Source organism: Balaenoptera musculus, chromosome 20 (assembly GCF_009873245.2).
Source record: "Balaenoptera musculus isolate JJ_BM4_2016_0621 chromosome 20, mBalMus1.pri.v3, whole genome shotgun sequence".
NCBI lineage: Eukaryota > Metazoa > Chordata > Mammalia > Artiodactyla > Balaenopteridae > Balaenoptera > Balaenoptera musculus.
Window position 1 is genome coordinate 58,920,305 of NC_045804.1, and position 16,417 is coordinate 58,936,721.

The following is a 16,417-nucleotide window of genomic DNA, read 5'->3' on the forward strand; positions in this document are numbered from 1 at the left end:
ACAGGGGTGGGCACACGGTGGCAGCTCACAGATGCCCTGGGCTGGCAGGTGCTGAGGGCCAAGGGGGAGAGAAGTGGGCCGGAATCAGGAAGCAGAGGGACTGCCAGGGCTCCCAGGTATGTGACACCTAGCTACAAAAGGGGCTCTCTTGGGATCCAACCAGCTAAAACTCCCGCCTACTTTTCTAAACCCCTTCCCTCCCGCTGTCCCCCCTCCACCACTACCCCAGCCTCTTCCGGATTACTGAGGACCCCTCTTGTCTGTCTCCTGGCACCTGCACAGGTGGTCCCTCCCCCTGCCCCCGCAGTTTGCATGTCTGCCACCTTCTCCTGCGCACAGGCCTCCCTCGGGCCCTTCCCTGAGCATTCCAGGGCAGTGTCCCCCGTTTTGCCATCCCAGCCCACATCAAGCTATAACCCTTGATTGCTGCTCGGCTCTCATCTCCCAGGGGACGGTGAGGGCAGCCCCGGTGAGTGCTCGAGGGCCAGTGGAGGAGGGGTCGCAACCGGTTGGGGGGGGGGCGGGAGCTGCGGGGTGTGCCCGCCCCCCGCCACAGGCAGCCTTAGGAGGGGCGGGGGGCCGAGCCGGCCAAAGTCCAGGTCCGCGGGGCTGTGCAGGGCGCTACTTAAACCTACGACCCGCCGCAGCCGGCCAAGGACAGGGACACCAGGTCAGTTGGCGGGCCGAGTGGGGAGCCGGGGGCCGGGGGCCGGCGGGCGGGGGTGCCCAGCAGCCGCGTGGCCTACTCGGGACTGGCCGGCGCCGCAACGGGCGGCCCTGGGACTTGTAGTTCTCTGCTCCGCGAGAGGCCGGTGCGAGCCCGGGAGCGCGGCGCTGCGCGGGGACGGGGACTACATTTCCCAGAAGGCCGGGGAAGCGCGGTCACTGGGAAAGCGCCGCGGCCGGCGGCGCTTCCCGGGCGCGATGGGGCCGGTCCTGGCGGTTGGGGGCTGCCGCGAGGCCCGCGCTTGGTCCCTGCAAGGCGGCCCGCGGCCGATGGGTCCGGGCCGGGCGGGGCCCATGCGCAGCTCGGTGGCGGCGCCCGATTGCTGCGGGGGCCTCGGCAACCTGGACTTCAGGAAGGTACCGACCGCGCCAGCAGCGGGGCCAGGAGGGGGGTCGCTAGGGCGGTTGGGTCCGCGGCGGGCGGTGCCACCGCCTACGCCCGGGGGCGGTGTCGCCGTTACCAGGCAACGGGGGCGGGGCGGGGCCGCGGGTGCGTGTGTGTGAGTGCGAGTGCGCGTGTCCGCACCCGTATCCGCGCGTGGGAGCGCGTACACGTGTGCACCTACGGGATCGCTAGGCTCCGGGGAGGAGGCACCCCGAGCTGAGGCCGGAGGACAGGCCTCCTCCCGGGTGGACGGGCGGGGAGTTCGCGGCCTGCGGAGCCCCTAGCGGGCCGGGCCGGGATGGGCCAGGCCGGACCTGGTTCTGAAGACCAGCCGGGCCCCTGGCCCCGGCCCTTAGAGTCTCCTCTGAGACAAGACATTCACCTTTTCGGCGTCAGCCACTACCCGTGGAGCCCTCGAGAGGTCCCTGCCCGAGGCCGCCTTTTGTGGTCCATTCATTGGTACAGCCGGTACCGATCGAGAGCAGGTGCCCACTGAAGAAAAACGCACAGCCTAATGGTTGCGAGTTGTGTTTTTTGGGGGCCTTACTGAGGACTATAGCCCCGGAAAGAGCCTCTCAGTAGCTCTGAGGGGGAGCCAGGATATATAGGAGTTTTTGCTGGAAAAAAAACCACGTCGAACATCAAAAGATTACTGCTAATCACAAAAAAACAGTCTTGTACGTGATTTTAGCACTTTTCTATTTGTGGGAAGATGCAAGAGTCTGGGCTCCTTGAAATTATTCCTTAAATCTGCATCTTAACTGCCTGGGGCCTGTCTCCTCTTTTTCTCCATCCTGAATTCCCCTCAGGGTGCATTGTGGGGTCGGCAGCAGCAGCCGATGGCTTGATGGGGGGGCGACTTCCCTTGTTGACTGGAATGGCAGGCGACATTCTTTGTCGGCTCTCACTGACCTTTCACTCCACTGAGGCTGGAAACTGAAAATTCTCTGCCGGAGATAAAGCTGGTCAATGTTTTAGAAACTGGCTTGTGGGGAGGTGGGTTGAGATCCTGAGATAGCTGGTCCCTATTTGAGGAGGTGACCTCATCTGAGCCCTGAGTGATATGCCCTGGGGGGTGGGGGCCCAGGTGCTCTGGTCTGGGGGGGGGGGGCTGGCAGAGCCAAGGCCTTGAGGAGGAGTATTTGTTCAAGAACAAAGATAAGCCTAGCGTCTGTCCCCAGGGAGTGCAGGACAGTCCCAGGGGATGGGTGGGAAACCAAGGAGAGAGGAAGACTTATAATTTCAGGGAACTTTCCTTGAAGTGCTGGGTCACACCGCACGGCTCAGGCGTGTCCAGAGTGAGCTCGCCTGTGTAATAGGCACCCAGATCCAGTGGATTGTCACCAGCCATCCTGGGAGGACGATCCCAGCAGATCTTGAGAAGGGCAAGGAGAGGGCACTTGGAATGCCAAAGGGGACCCTCGGCATTGCCTGGCTTGGGGTGGATGCTTCACGGATGAGAACTACGGGGGAAGGATGGGACACCATTAACCGGAGGTGGGGAAGCCTTCGGGGCTTCTGGTGGGAATCAAGGGGGGCAGTGGGCCCCGCTGCAGGGTTAGGGTCCTGCCTGCCCTCAGGTCTGAGCAAGGCCTATGTTCTAGAGCTAGCAGTGGGGGAGGGGGAGATTTCCTGGGTGTGTGGAGGAAGGTCTTTTCTGCTCTTCTTCCCTTCCCTGTGGGTCTGTGCAGTTGGAGCGATGTGGGAACCTTTCAGGGGACAGGTCAGGGTGACCCTCGTTGGCTAACATTCCGTTTTTTCCACTGCAGCCCTATTGGTACAGTTAAGCTTCCTGTTGCCAACAACGTTGAACGTTGTGTATTTGTCCTACTTGGCAGCCCTCCTCCCTCCTCAGTGAAAACGTCTGGTTTTGAGAGATGTCATCCTCGGGATGGTTCCTCTGCAGCCGGGCGTCTGAGCTGCATGATGGCAGCGCGTTGGCCCCACGCCGTCCCTTGGCGGTAATATGTCACGCTGAGAATCTAAACTCTAGTAGCCACAGTTGAAAAAGTAAGAAATCGGTGCATTACTTTTGACGATATATTTGACCCAATACTTAAAATATGTCATTTCATCACGTGGCACCGCACGTCCTCAGCAGCCACACGTGTGCTGACGTGCAACCATGGGCACAGTGCCCTTGACCACTAGCTCCTGGGCCTGCTCCAGCTGGTGCGGAACCTGGGCTTTGTTTTGAGCTTAGCAAGTCCCCCCTTGGGCTGCGCGCGTCCCCGCTGCAGCCTCATCGACCAAGGCTCTCCCTGCCCTGGACTCAGCCAGGCTCCTCAGCTCGGCAGCTGAGTGAAGCCCACTGGCTGGTGGGCGATGGAGCCGGACTGAGGGGCTCCAGCGGGGCCTCGGGGTGCTGCCAGGGCACAGTCGGGGAGCCCCTTTCACGCCCGTTTCCAGATGGTTCTCCAGCCCTTGTGAGCGATGGGTGGTGTAGGTGTCAAGAGGGGCCCTTCAGTTACCTGCTCTGTAAAATGGGACCTTTGTCAGCTGTAAAGTGCAGCCCACCTGAGGGTGGGTGCTCTTCAGAAGGCAAGGCCCCTATGTTCAGGCAGCATCGAGACCATGCTGGGCGACAGGCCCCTTGGGCTGCACAGTCCCTGTTTGTGACTCATCTGTGACCATTTGGGAGGCAAATCCCAGGGGCAGGTAGGAGCTGCCTTCCAGGGAGAGATGTTTGCCTGCTACACAGAGTTGTTTTTCAAACTCTTTTGGCGTTATCACATTAGTTAGAATAAACATCAGGCCATTTCTCTGGACGACTTATTGTGTGAAGTTCTCAAGGACATAGTTTTTGTTTTCAGTGTTTTTGGGTCAGAGTCCAGACCTTGGGCAAGTCACGTAAACGGGCAGAACCTCGGTTTCTTCTGCCTCTGTTGAGATGATCGTAGGGCTTTACTCATCCGTCTGTCAGTATGGATGTTCTTTTCTTTTTTTAAAAAGATATTTATTTATGTGTTTTGGCTGCGTTGGGTCTTAGTTGTGGCACGCGGGATCTTCGTTGAGGTATGTGGGATCTTTTGTTGTGGCACATGGGCTTCTCTCTAGTAGTGGTGTGAGGGCTTCTCTCTCTAGTAGTGGTGTGAGGGCTCCAGACTGCGTGGGCTCTGTAGTTTGCGGCACGCGGGCTCTCTAGTTGAGGCACGCAAACTCAGTAATTGTGGCTTTAGTTGCCCCGCAGCATGTGGGATCTTAGCTCCCTGGCCAGGGATCGAACCTGCATCCCCTGCATTGGAAGGCGGATTCTTTACCACTGGACCACCAGGGAAGTCCCTATTTGTGTTCTTTATTTTATTTTTATTGTATTGTATTGTATTTATTTATTTATTTTGGCTGCGTTGGGTCTTCGTTGCTGCGCGTGGGCTTTCTCTAGTTGCAGCGAGCAGGGACTACGCTTCGTTGCGGTGCGTGGGCTTCTCATGGTGGTGGCTTCTCCTGTTGCGGAGCACAGGCTCTAGGCGCGCGGGCTTCAGTAGTTGTGGCTCGCAGGCTCAGTAGTTGTGGCTCACGGGCTCTAGAACGCAGGCTCAGTAGTTGTGGTGCACGGGCTTAGTTGCTCCGTGGCATGTGGGATCTTCCCGGACCAGGGCTCGAACCCGTGTCCCCTGCATTGGCAGGCGGATTCTTAAGCACTGCACCACCAGGGGAGCCCCCTACTTGTGGTCTTTAACAAGTATCTTTCTGGTATTGATTTCTAGTTTGATTCTGTTATGGTTCAAGAACATACATACTTTTACCTTTTCTTTCTTTTTCTTTTATGTGCACTTGAGAGGGACGTGCCTCCTGCTGTTATGGGGGGCTGGTGCTCAGGCCCACCTTGTCCTCACCGATTTTCTGCCTACCTGTTTTGGCTTCATGTGTGAGCCTCAGTTTTTCAGTCTGAAAAATGGGCATGTCTCACAGGGTTGTGGGCGGACTCAGTCACAGAGTAATAAGTGAGCTTCCTGTATCATCTCACTTAATCCTCCTGATGGCCCCAGGAAGGAAGTGCCAGCCCCATCACAGTTTGCCCAGGTCCCCACAGGGCACTGGGCCCTGTCTCAGGACAGGCTCTGCCGCCTCTGCGAAGCCCTGTCCAGGGCTCGGTCAGTTGGCTTCCTGTCACTACTGCCTTGGACACGGAATGCGTCCTTAGGTAAATGGACTTAGGCACCAGCGTTGCAGGGCCTGTCCGGGGCCCCTGCGGGCGAATGTAGAGAGAGGTCTGCGGCTTACGGCCCCGCAGAGGAGAGGAGGCCCCAGACCCACTCCCGGGAAGGGCCCACCTTGCCCCATGGGACCCACGCGGGACCCCACGGGCCCTCAGAGCCTCTCTGCAGATGGCCCAGGACAGGCTCGTTGGAGGAAGAGTGTGAATAAACAGCTTCCTGGAAAGAGTCATGGATTCGGGACACTGGGGCAGCCGCTGGCCGCGGTCTGTATCGTAGGAAAGCAGAGCCTTCAGGTGGTCTCCAGGGCTGGCTCGCCCCCCATCCCAGCGTGTGGGCCGCACCCCTCGCTGGTTGTCCTTAGGAAGGGAGCATTCCCCGAGGGCCCCTCCAGAGAGCATCCGTCTGTAGCGCTGGCATCAGGCGCACAGGGAGGGGCCCCACAAGCACCCTCTGCCCCTTGTACCTTGGCACCTGTTTTCCCCTCTCATCCCCCTGGGCGGAGATGGGTCACGGAGCTTCCTGTGGCCCCTCCCGGAGGGTGAGGGGGAGCCCCCAGCCCAGCCTGGATTATCCGCTGCCCAGAGACCTTCTGTGCCTGGTGCCCCGGCCATGAGGTCGCGGCCGCCTTAGTATAAAGCTTCTTTGTGGCCGCTCCTTCTTGTGTGTGCGCCAGGCTCGGGGCTTGCAGCAGAAGTTTCCCGGTAAATGTCTCCTGAATCACCGAGAAGGCCCGGGGCCGGAGGGTCCAGCTGGAGGCCCGCCCCGCTGCCCCCACCCCGTCCCCTTCCCTCGGCAGTGAGCGGGACGTGGGTCCCACCTGCGGTCGATGTGACTTTGATTCCCTGGGCCCCTGCTGTTTGTTTGGATGTCACAATGTGACCCTGGGTGCTGTTGACCCTCGCACGGTGAGCGGCATCGGCTCTAGCTGCTGAGCCCCTCGCGGGAGCGCTGCCCGGGCAGCGGTAGGTAGCCCATCTCCTCTCTGTTCCAGCGCCGGGACTCCGCGGCCCGTGACCTTGGAGCCGGGGGGGCTCCGTTGTTAGGGTTACTGGGAGCGGAAGGCCAGGACTTCCGCTGCGTTCATCAGGTTGGGCAGAGGGTGGGTGGGCCCCGCTGGGCCCCTCCCCTTAGTCGAGGTGGCCCACAGGGGTACAGGGTGACGGGGCGGGGGTCTGGGACCCTCCTGCTCTGCTCTTGCCTGACCCGGGAGGGCACCCTTCCCAGCGGGCTTTGGGGGTGACAGCAACCGGGAGGGGACCTGCAGGCCTCTGGAGTGGGAAGCCAGGAGGGGGCCCTCCGCTGCCACCTGACTTGTCTGTCATTCTTTCCTGCTCGGTGGGCCCTTCTCTGGGCAACGCAGACCCCCCCTCAAGGTGACCGGATACTTCCTGGATGAGAGGTTGACTGAGGGCCCTGGGACCTGGGCGGGGGCCGAGGTTCCAGTTTTGACCGGTTCAGCCCTAACAGGGAGCCCCGGCCGGACGTCTGCTGCTGTCCACCTCAGCCAGTGTCACTGCCTAGCCGCTGTGCCTCAGTTTCCCCTCCGCCTCTGCTCTCCTGAAGGCGAAGAAGCAGTCTCTCTCCTGCTCACTTGCCCGGCCTCCTTGGGAGTGTTCGGGACTTATCCTCACTCCGGTGCCTGAACCCGGAATCTGGGATCTGGAATCCGGAAGCGCTGGCCTGGCGTGGCCTCTGGGAGCCTCTGGCTTGATTATCTCTGAGCTGGCACGACAGCGGTGCTCGTCTTGCTGGGTGGTGGCCCAAGGTGAGGTGTGAGAACTTGTATAGATGCGCACTGGTCTTATTGCAGGGGCTTAGCTCGCAGACCCCCAGAGTGGAGCCTCCCGGGGACGCTCAGTGTCTGCTGAATGGCGAGGAGTGGAATCCTTAGAAACGTCTGAAGCGTTTCCCCCGGGCCCTTCGGGGAAAGAGGGGGCAGCTCCCAGTTCCCCTGCTGACCTTCTCTCCTGAGGTGTAATTCACGTAGTGAAATCGCGCCCAGATGGAGAACTCTCACGTGTCCCCGCCACCCAGGCTCCATCACCCCGGAAGCGCCCTGCGCCCTCCCAGGCCGCGCCCCACCTTGCTCCCCAGGCAGCCACCGGACCGTCTGCCGGCTTCCTCCTGCTTACCGTCCAGGGCCTGGGTGAACGGGAGACCCTGGCCGCCATCCGCACCTGCTCCCCACGTGGGCGGGCCTCACTCTTGACCCTTTACCCTCTCTCCTCTTGGCCCTGCCAGCCCAGGGTCACCCAGCCCAGGGTCACCCGTGGGGCAGGAGGCACAGCATGAGGGCACATGGGTTTTGCCTGGGACTGTGGGATTTCCCACCCTCGCAGAGGTGACTGGCCCCCGCAGCAGCTCCTGGCTCGCGGTGGAAAGTGACGGAGCCCGAGGCTTTGTGAGTGGCGGGGCCTGGAAGATCTGACCCACCGGCAACCTCCGTGAGCTTCTCCGTAAAATGCGTAAAATGTCAGGATGGTAACGTTTAGCTCCTAGGGTTGGTGGGACGATTGCAGGAGAGAATGTTTTACTTCTCTCTGCTGAGTGGGGCTAGGCTGCGGCCCCCTGTGGGCCCTGGCATTTGCGGACATTGGCTTCCCCGTGGACACGCTCGCCACTCTGGAGGCAGGAGGATTCTTTTGGTTCAGAGGAATGACGTCCTCGGACGGAACTCCGTAAAAGGGAGTCTGGCTGACAATGACACCCTTGTCTGCAGAAATGCCGTATCAACTCCCGTGGGAGTTGTTGCTGTCATAAGAGTCTGCAAGTGGTGAGAAACATGTTTTGTGTGCTGCCCTAAGCTGGACGTGGTAATTCGGGGGGCAGGCCAGGGCTGGGGGCCGTTGGCAGGAAGCGCGGTTTGCGCACCCGGCTGCCCCCCAGCTCTGCACCCTGGGCACGGCTGGTGGATTCCACCCCCCCCACCCCCCACCCCCCGCAAGCCAAGGCTTGTGACTTACCTTCCAGTTGAGACTTATTGTTATTCTGAATTGCGTGTGGAGAGCTGCCATGAATTTCTAAAAAGAAAAAGAAAAATACAAAGAGTAATGCAGGGACTCAGTGAACACTGACCACCAGGACGTCAGCAGTGTCTCATGGGTTTTAAAGGGAGAACTCAGCATTGGACGCATCCAGCTGTTTCCTCCTCTTGTCCCTAGAGGCAGGGTCTTAGTTCTGTCCCCGGGGACATCTGGGCCACGTCTGGAGCCGTTTTCGGTGGTCACGGCTGGGGAGGGCGGCCGGCATGGAGTGGGTGGGGGCCGCAAAGAGTGACCGGCTGGAGGGTCGACAGCGCGGAGGTGGGGAGACCCGCCCCGGACACAGGGGGCAATGAATCCGGGGCTCAAAGCGGGCCCTCTCCACATACGGGAGGGGCGCTCAGCGCTGTGTGGTGGGTGCAGGGTGCCCTGGGCTTCTGCAGCACCCTTGTCCATTTGACATGCGTTTGAGAACGTGGCAGGTTGACCCAGACCTGGTCTGTTTCAGTTGCCTGGCTTAGCCGCTTTGGGGACGGCGCATCTGCTTTACCCGAGCCCCCGGCGTGCACACCCGTTCCGTGCGTGCTGATAGGAGCAGCTGTGCGCGTGTGTGGGCGCGCTCGGGGCAGGCGCCCGGGGTTGGGAGCCCCCACGCTCAGGAGCGCCGGTCCAGGGGCTGGGAAGGGGACACCGCTGCTCTCTGCATCTGCCTCTTCCTGGCTCTCAGAGGCTGAGCGTCTTCACACGGACGTCGGCCCCTCGGGTTGGCTCTGGGGCCTCTGAACACCTCTGTTGGGTCCTGGTCACCCTGGTGATGCAGACACGGGTCCCGGCGGGGTCGCTGCCCCGCCAGCGTGCTGGACACTCATCCTCAGAGCCGCTGGTTTCCTCTCTGTGCTTCCGCCGCTGGCCCGGCCACTCTCCGACAGGCACGACACGGCCGGTTGGGTTTCGGCTTTTATCTTCCGTTTTATGAGATTACACTGTAGTAACCTTTGCTGGACTTGGATGTGCCCAAGCCTCCTGACCTGTTCCTGGAGGGTAACTTTGTTTCCGAGTTCTGGGGCTTGTCACTCGCTCCCGTGTCCGGCCAGGTAGGGCTGGGCAGGGCAGGCAGGTCTCCCGCTGACGCCGGCTCTATCCCTGCAGGCAGACCTCTGCGTTATGACCCGGCTGCTGGGCTACGTGGACCCCTCAGAACCCCACTTTGTGGCTGCAGTCCTCACCATCGCTTTCAATCCGCTCTTCTGGAATGTGGTAAGTGCCCCAGGACAGGCTGTGCAGAGGGACGGATGGACGGACGGGTGGCTCTTCCCTCTCCTCGTCTGTCTCTGGCCAGCATGGGAGCGGCCTCCTGCCTCCCCGTCGAGGTCGGCCCCCAGGGAGGACGTTGACCGGGGAAGCCCCTCACCGCGGGGTCCCACGACATCTTGGCCTCAGCGGACAGCAGCTGTCAGCTGGGGTTTGCTCCCCTCCTGCCGCACACGCAGGGACGCCGCCTTCTCATGACGCCCCCCGCAGCAGGCGTGCTCCATAAACATCATCACTTTTCCTAATCGAGGCTTCCTGCACAGTGGTCTGCAGCCCTCGGGCTGAGGGGTGCTGGGGGCAGCAAGGAGCTGACAGCAAGAGGAACGGGAGGCAGGTCTGCGCCCGGGTCTTCTGGGGGCGCAGGGCCGCGCGGAGGCTGGGGGCCGGGGGGGCTGGCCGGGTGGGAGGTAGGCGGGGAGTGGGCTCTGAGCATTCCCTCCTGCCAGCCCTTCTCGGAGACACCCCTCCCCTGTCAGGATGTGGGGGAAGCCCTTGGGGTTTCTGGTCTGCTGTCCGGCATCTCTGGTGGGGTGGAAGGGGCGGTAGGCGTGCTCCCCGGGCCGCCCCCCGAGGCGTCTGCCGATGCAGAGCCGTGGACGTCCTGTGCTCACCTCGAGGGCGGCCTGCTGAACGAGCCTGGGCTCGGCGTCCGCACACACCGTTCCGCGCTGTCTTCATTTCACGTGGCCGCTCGGTCCCCGGGGCAGAACAGGACGTGTTTGCGTCTGGTTGACGAGTTAGGTCTTTTCTTCATCTGGGGAGAGCCGGTGGGGGCAGGCTGCTCATCTCAAAGAGGCTGCAGTCAACACGCAGACATATGCGTGCCCTCCCGACAGACAGACTGGTCTCCTTTCCGGGATGGACACACGGCCTTTTTCATACGCCCCGCTGGTTTCCTGTGCCGCTGTAACAAATGACCACAGGCTGGGTACTTTAGAACAGCGGGAATATATTTTCCCCTGGCTCTGGGGGCCAGAAACCTGAAACCAGTACTGGTCAAGATCCAGGTGCGGGCAGGGCTGTCCGCCTCCCGGCTCCAGGGGAGGGTCCCCTCCAGGAGACCCGGCTCCAGTCCTCAAGGCCAGCATCTTCCCCCCACCTGCCTCCCTCCTATAAGGAAACGGGGCGGGGGGGGACAGCAGTCAGGGCCCCGCCGACCCAGGACAACTCCCATCTCAAGACCCTGAACGCAAGCTAAGCCCCCTCTTTGCTGAGCAGGCAACTTCCACCAGTTCTGAGGTCAGGACGTGGACATCACTTAAGCCTGATTTTCGGCTGCCACACCCTTTAGCCTTCATTGTCTGGTGCTGCGGGAGGGGAAGGTGCGCTGGATGGGACGTGGGGAGGGTGGGGGGAGAGCAGAATCACCGTGGGGCGAGGTGCGGGCCACCCCAGCTCTGGCCGGGGCCTGTCAGGTCAGGGCCACTCAGGCAGGAGGGACCAAAGCTCCCCAGGAGGCCTGAAGATGTTTCCCCACCAAGCAAGCTCCGCTCCCCCGCCCCCCAGAGCTCCTCCGTCCCCGCAGGCCCCCTCCCGCGAGGCCGCGTGGCCTCTCACCTGGCCGTGGGTCTGTGTGCTTTAGCTTCCTGCGTAACGCACCTGTCATCTAGCGAGTGAACTGGTCTCCAGAGTCCTGTGAGCCAGGTAGAGAGTGTTGGAATTGAGCTGAATTGTAGCACACCCAGCTGATGTCAGCATTGTTTGGACGTGTGGGGAAGACCCTCCCGTGGAAATTGGTGCAGAATCGGAGGGGGAGGCAAGGGCTGTGGGGAGCTCAGACCTGCCCCAGAGCCTCCAGGTGGAGCCAGGTTTGGGGAGTGGCTGCCCAGGGCTGGGCCCCCTCCCGCTCCCTGGGCCGCAGTTCCTGGGGCGTCTCTGGACGCGCTGCGCTGCCTGCCCCCCTGGCCCCAGCATCCCTGTTGCTGCGCCCGCAGGGGGCCTCCCGCCCTCTCTCATGGGGTGTCCCTGGCCCCGTCTCTGCCATGACCTCCTCTTCCTCTGCACGTCATCTGTTCACTCACTCACCCAACAAGTGCTCTCCGGGAGCCCGCCGTTGGAGTGCTGAGTGGCCCGCGGGGGCGGGGGGATGAGCCCGCCAGGTGCACGGATGGGTTAATGTTGGGAAGAACGGGTGCTGCAGAGGGGCCAGCTGGGGCGGTCCCTGTGTCACCTGTGTCTCTGTCTGGCCCAGAATCTCCTCGGTGCCAGGACCTCGCGTCCAGGTGCTCGGCCGCGCCTGGGCACGTCCAGACCCCGCAGAGAGCTCGCTGTTCGGCCCTGGCCCACACCTCCCCGACATGCTCCCTCCCCCACCTGCAGGAGAAGGCCGCCCTGTCCCAGGGCCTGGACCAGCCTTCCCTCCTTCCTCGCGGTTGCCCACCCCCCGCCGCCGGTCCCCCTGCTGAGCGTGGCCCCACCAGCCGGCTCCTCCCCACCTTCCTCTCGTGCCCTCACCCCGCAAACAGGGCCAGGGATTGCCCCGCACCCCGCCTTCTAGGACAAAGTGTGAGCAGGATGGCTGACCCGCTTTATCCCTGGATGTCCCGTGTCCCCAGAGCCCTTCGTCCTGGTAGGTCACCTGGTCTGCAGGGAGACGCACCTCCCCAGAAAGGGGGGCGCTCCCCGTGCGCCTTGGGGGGCCCTGGCACAGGGGCGTTCTGCCGGCTGAGTCCTGGCGGCCGCGGGCTCTTGAGGGAGCGGGGGCAGCAGGACGGTAGGTGGCGCTGTGGGCAAGGCCAGGGCGAGGGGGCTCCCCGCAACCTTGTGTGCGTTTGCTGCGCGGCTTCGGTGTCTGCCTCGGTGTCAGCCACTGTGGGGTGGGCTCGGCTGCCCCGGGGACCCCCACAGGGGCCGGGAAGCTGATGCTGCAGATGCTGAAGCCAGGACAGAGGCTGGGGTCCCAGCCCCTGTGTTCACGCCCCCTCTGGGCCTTGGTTTCTCCGTCTGTGAATGGAGGCCCATCGGGCTCTGAAACACCGCAGCCGCTCAGCTTACCCTGCCCCCCTGGGGTGACCCCGTGCAGGCCCCCTGGGAGAGGGCGGCCTGCCTTCCTGGAGCTGGCAGCGAGGTAAGATTGGGCATCAGACCTGCAATCCAAACGTCGGAGTTGGTTACAAGGAAGCTGGCGTCTGGAGCTTGTCCAGGAGACGGGGCGAGGGCTTGTGCGGCTCCTTGGCCTGGGGGCCGCGAGGGGATGAGCCGGAGGCTGGGCTGCTGGAGACGCTGGGATGCGGTGCGCGTGGGGAAGTGGACGGGCCGGCCGGTCCCCTGCGGGAGGGCCCTGAGTGCTGGCCTGCAACTGGTTGCGTGCTAGAGCCGGCAGCGAGGGGCGTGTGCGAGGTGTACACGCGTGTGCCTGCGTGAGTGCGGGGGAGTTGGGCCGGGCGTGGACAGGCTGTGTGACACCCTTGCTCCCATCTGGCTCAGAAGTCTGGCTCCGAGGGCACGGCCACGTACCCACCGGCTCTGTGCCGAGTTTCTAGACTAGGCGCGTCCTGCGTTTGCAGGGATGCTGAGTGGGGCTTCCTGGTAGGGCCCGTGGCCCAGCAAGGGCTTTTCTCTGAGCGGAGCTGGCTGGCTGGCCGGGCCTCACTGAGACCTTGGCTCTGGGAGCACAGGGCTCTGGCCGGCCGGCCGCCGTCCCTTCCGACCGATGTCACCCAGGACGCCGTGGAACAGCATCTCCCCTGTCCGCCTGAGCTGTGCTCAGAGCTGCTTCCTGCAGAGCTGATGGGTGTCTGGCCCTGGCTCTGCAGTGGGGACACTCAGCCCCTTGTCACCAGGACCCAGGCTCGCTCCTCTGGCCGCGACGTCGGCTCGAGTGCAGGAGGTCCTGTGGCGTGTGCGTGGGTGTGCTTTCCGGGGAGTAGGCGTGTGTCCTCTGGTGCAGGCAGCCCTGCCCGCCCCTCGGCCCCATCCCTCTGAAGGGAGAGCCGTGCCAGGCAGCAGCGTCCTCTGTGGGCAACGGGCTGCAGCTGGGCTAACTTTAGGTGTCTGAGGAGCGTGGCGGTAAAGTGTACGTGGCAGCTGGAACGCGGCCAGCTTGCCTTCTGCCGGGACCGCGCGGAGGCCGAGGGGGTGAGGAGGGAGGCTCTCCCACCCGGAGCCCCGGTGAGACCCCACCTGAGCTGGGCTTCCTCTCCTTCCCGGATCCTGACGCTCCAGGGATGCGGCCTGAGTTTTCTCACGAGTCCTGCTGGGGGCCGTGTGGGTAGAGGACGCGCCTCTCCTGCGATGCTTCACTTGGACACGACCCGGCCTCTGTAGCAGCAGCTTGGGCGGGACAAGGTGGCTGCAGTGGCGGGAGGGCTCCTGGTGGGTCATCTCTCGGGCCACTCCCGCACGGAGGGGCGGTTTGATGACCTGGCCTCCTCTTGGTGTTCCCAGCAGATCAGCCCTCCTGCTTCGACCTTTCTGTAGACCCCGCAGCCTTCAGGGCCCGCCCACACCTCCGTAGGGTGTCTGCTGTGACCTTCCCTGGAGCTCTGGTGTCTACCCTCTGCCATCAGCAGGCGTGGTCTCCTTGTGCCCCCCGTGCCTTTGCACGGCCTGCTCCCTCCTAGAAGGGCTTCCCCATACCAGCCTGCCTCCTGTTTCCCTCCCAGGCCTTCCCTGGCCTTCCCTGGCCTTCCCTGGCCTTCCCTGAGCCCTGGCCCCGAGCAGACGTGGCCCAGCTCCCTTCCAGCCTCCCTGACCGCAGGTCTGTGGTCGCTGTTCCTCGCGCGTTTACGTTTCACCTCCTACCTTAGACCGAGGGCTCCTGCCTTGGAGTTAAGGGCAGGCCCAGTGTGATCGCAGGTGAGCCCTGAGTGGCCCGGGATGCCGTGGGCCAGGCAGTTTCTCCGCTCGGTAGAGGGGTGCTAGGTCCTCTCGCCACACGGTGCCCACCTGGCTGTATCGTTGGCTCTGCCCCATTCCCTGGTCTTCCTTTGAGGCCAGCTGACATTCCGGGGAAAATGTCCAAGGCTTGGGTTTTTGTCTCATTTTACTGCTGACTTGCTCTGACCTGGGCCTCAGCTGCCTCATCTTAGTTCTGGAGGAGTGGCCTTTGCCCAGCTTTTCTCAAGGGGGGCTGCCAGGCTGTGGGGGGAGGGCAATGGGTGTGAAAGGGTCTGGAAGCACCCGGGCATACTTGGCCCAGAGGAGAAGCAGCCGTGGGAGCCGCCTGGGTGCAGGCGCGTCCCAGGTGCAGGCGCGTCTGGAAGCCCTCTTGCACCAGCGCAAACTCCCAGAGCTGCTGCCTGAGCTGACGGCCAAGTGCTTTCACTTGTCCCAGAGTCTTATGCCCAGAAAAGCTGCATGGCCTAGGGATACATCGTGGAGAGTGTTTTGTAGCTGGTGGCCCTTTCCTCGCCTCCAGGGGTCAGGAATTGGCCTGGGAGAGGCTCTGAGATGCAGGGGCGATGGGTGGGCTTGTTGCTGGCCGACGCCGGGCCACGTAGCGCCTGGAGGTGCCGTGGGCTCCCCGTGGTGTCCGGCCGCCGCCCACTGTGGGGCCCGGGGAGCCCCGTTCCTGCCACCTTTCCTCTGATCCCGCCTCCTGGTCCCCTGCCCTGGCACCCTGAGCCTCAGGAGGGCTAGGATGCGAGGTGGTCAAGTGCCGGCCCAAAGACCCTGGCGATGGATGCCCACGGCACCTCAGGGAAGGCCCCTGGCCTCGCCGTGTTGCCGGATCTGAGATTCTTGTAGTTTCTCCAAAGAGGCATCAGCCTGGAGTGTGGGCTCCAGGGAGGCAGAGATCACGAGAGTCGGGGGGCCGGAACACAGGGGTCCTGGGCAGAGAGGGACGGAGAACCAGGCCACCTGATGCAGCAGGGACTCAGGAGAGGGCGGGGTGGAGCCTGCACAGCTTCCCCGACGGTACTTCCCGGATCCGGTGCCTGTTGTCTGAGGCTCTGGCCAGCCTCAGAGGGCAGCCGCTGTACTCGGGTACCAGGCTCTGCGGGGAGCGAGGGTCGCCCCGCCTGTACACACCTCTGCTGCCTTTCGCGCTGTCCAGCCGCCCCTGCTGCAGAGGGTCCCAGGTGGCCCAGGGGCTGGTGGGTGTGCGGCACAGTGAGGGCCACTGCAGCTCAACATCGGACTGACCCCACCTGGCCACCAGACGGCGCACAAGGGATGCGAGGTCCTCCTGCCTTCCAGGGCTGTGCTCGTGGGCAGAGGGGACCGCAGTGAGGGTGGTGAGGGCCCCTCAGCCCCCTGGCTGGACAGGGTTCCCCTTCTTCAGGGTCATCCTGCGGCTTACGTAGGAAAATAGCCTGGGAAGCATACACCTTCCACAGGTGTATATACAGGGGACCTGCTCCTGGCACATAGCGGGCACCTGTTCTTCGCCTGGCGCCCCACCTGTCCGCCCACAGGGCTCCAGGTGAATAACGGGTGGGAAGGGGGTTCTGTGAATTACAGTAAGAGGAGTCCAGCCCTTGTCCTGCAGTCACGAGCGAGGTGGCTGGGCGTGGGCAGCCTGCGAGGGTCAGTCAGCTGTTGGGCGTGGTGCCTTGCTCTCTATCTCCCCACCAGCCCTGGGGAGGGGAGGGGACCGAGGGATTGCACCGCAGTGACGGGGGCAGGACAGCCCTGGGACTGGGGGTGCTGGGGGTGGGGCGCACTCGGCGATGGCCGTCCTGGGAGGGAGAATCCCTGTCACCACCCCTCAGTGGATTTGATGTGCAGACCCGGGGTGGGGGCGGGTCAACCCCAGGCTTTTCAGAAGCAGCAGCGGAGGACCAGAGAGGTGGCTTGACCTGCCCGGGTCGCACAGCTGTGAGAGCAAGAGCTGGGCCTGGCAGCTGGGGCTTCCGCTCCCATGTGTCATGCCCGCCCCGCCCCACCCCCCGAGGGCCTGCCTGGCGCAG

General features: G+C 63.2%; 1 protein-coding gene across 4 annotated transcripts in view; it reads left to right on the forward strand.

Annotated features, from left to right (window-relative positions):
• Positions 1-648: 648 nt before the first annotated feature.
• Positions 649-16,417, forward strand: part of PEMT (phosphatidylethanolamine N-methyltransferase) — a 45,983-nt gene continuing 30,214 nt past the window's right edge. Inside the window, exons 1-2 of one of the 4 annotated variants that reach the window (XM_036835815.1) lie at positions 649-670; positions 9,402-9,509. In XM_036835815.1, coding sequence (XP_036691710.1) covers positions 9,417-9,509 — 93 coding nt within the window. In that variant the 5' untranslated portion in view covers positions 649-670; positions 9,402-9,416. Of the gene's footprint in view, positions 671-871; positions 1,084-3,943; positions 4,127-9,401; positions 9,510-16,417 lie in introns of those variants that run through there. The other 3 variants (XM_036835814.1, XM_036835812.1, XM_036835813.1) reach the window with 3 other exon arrangements.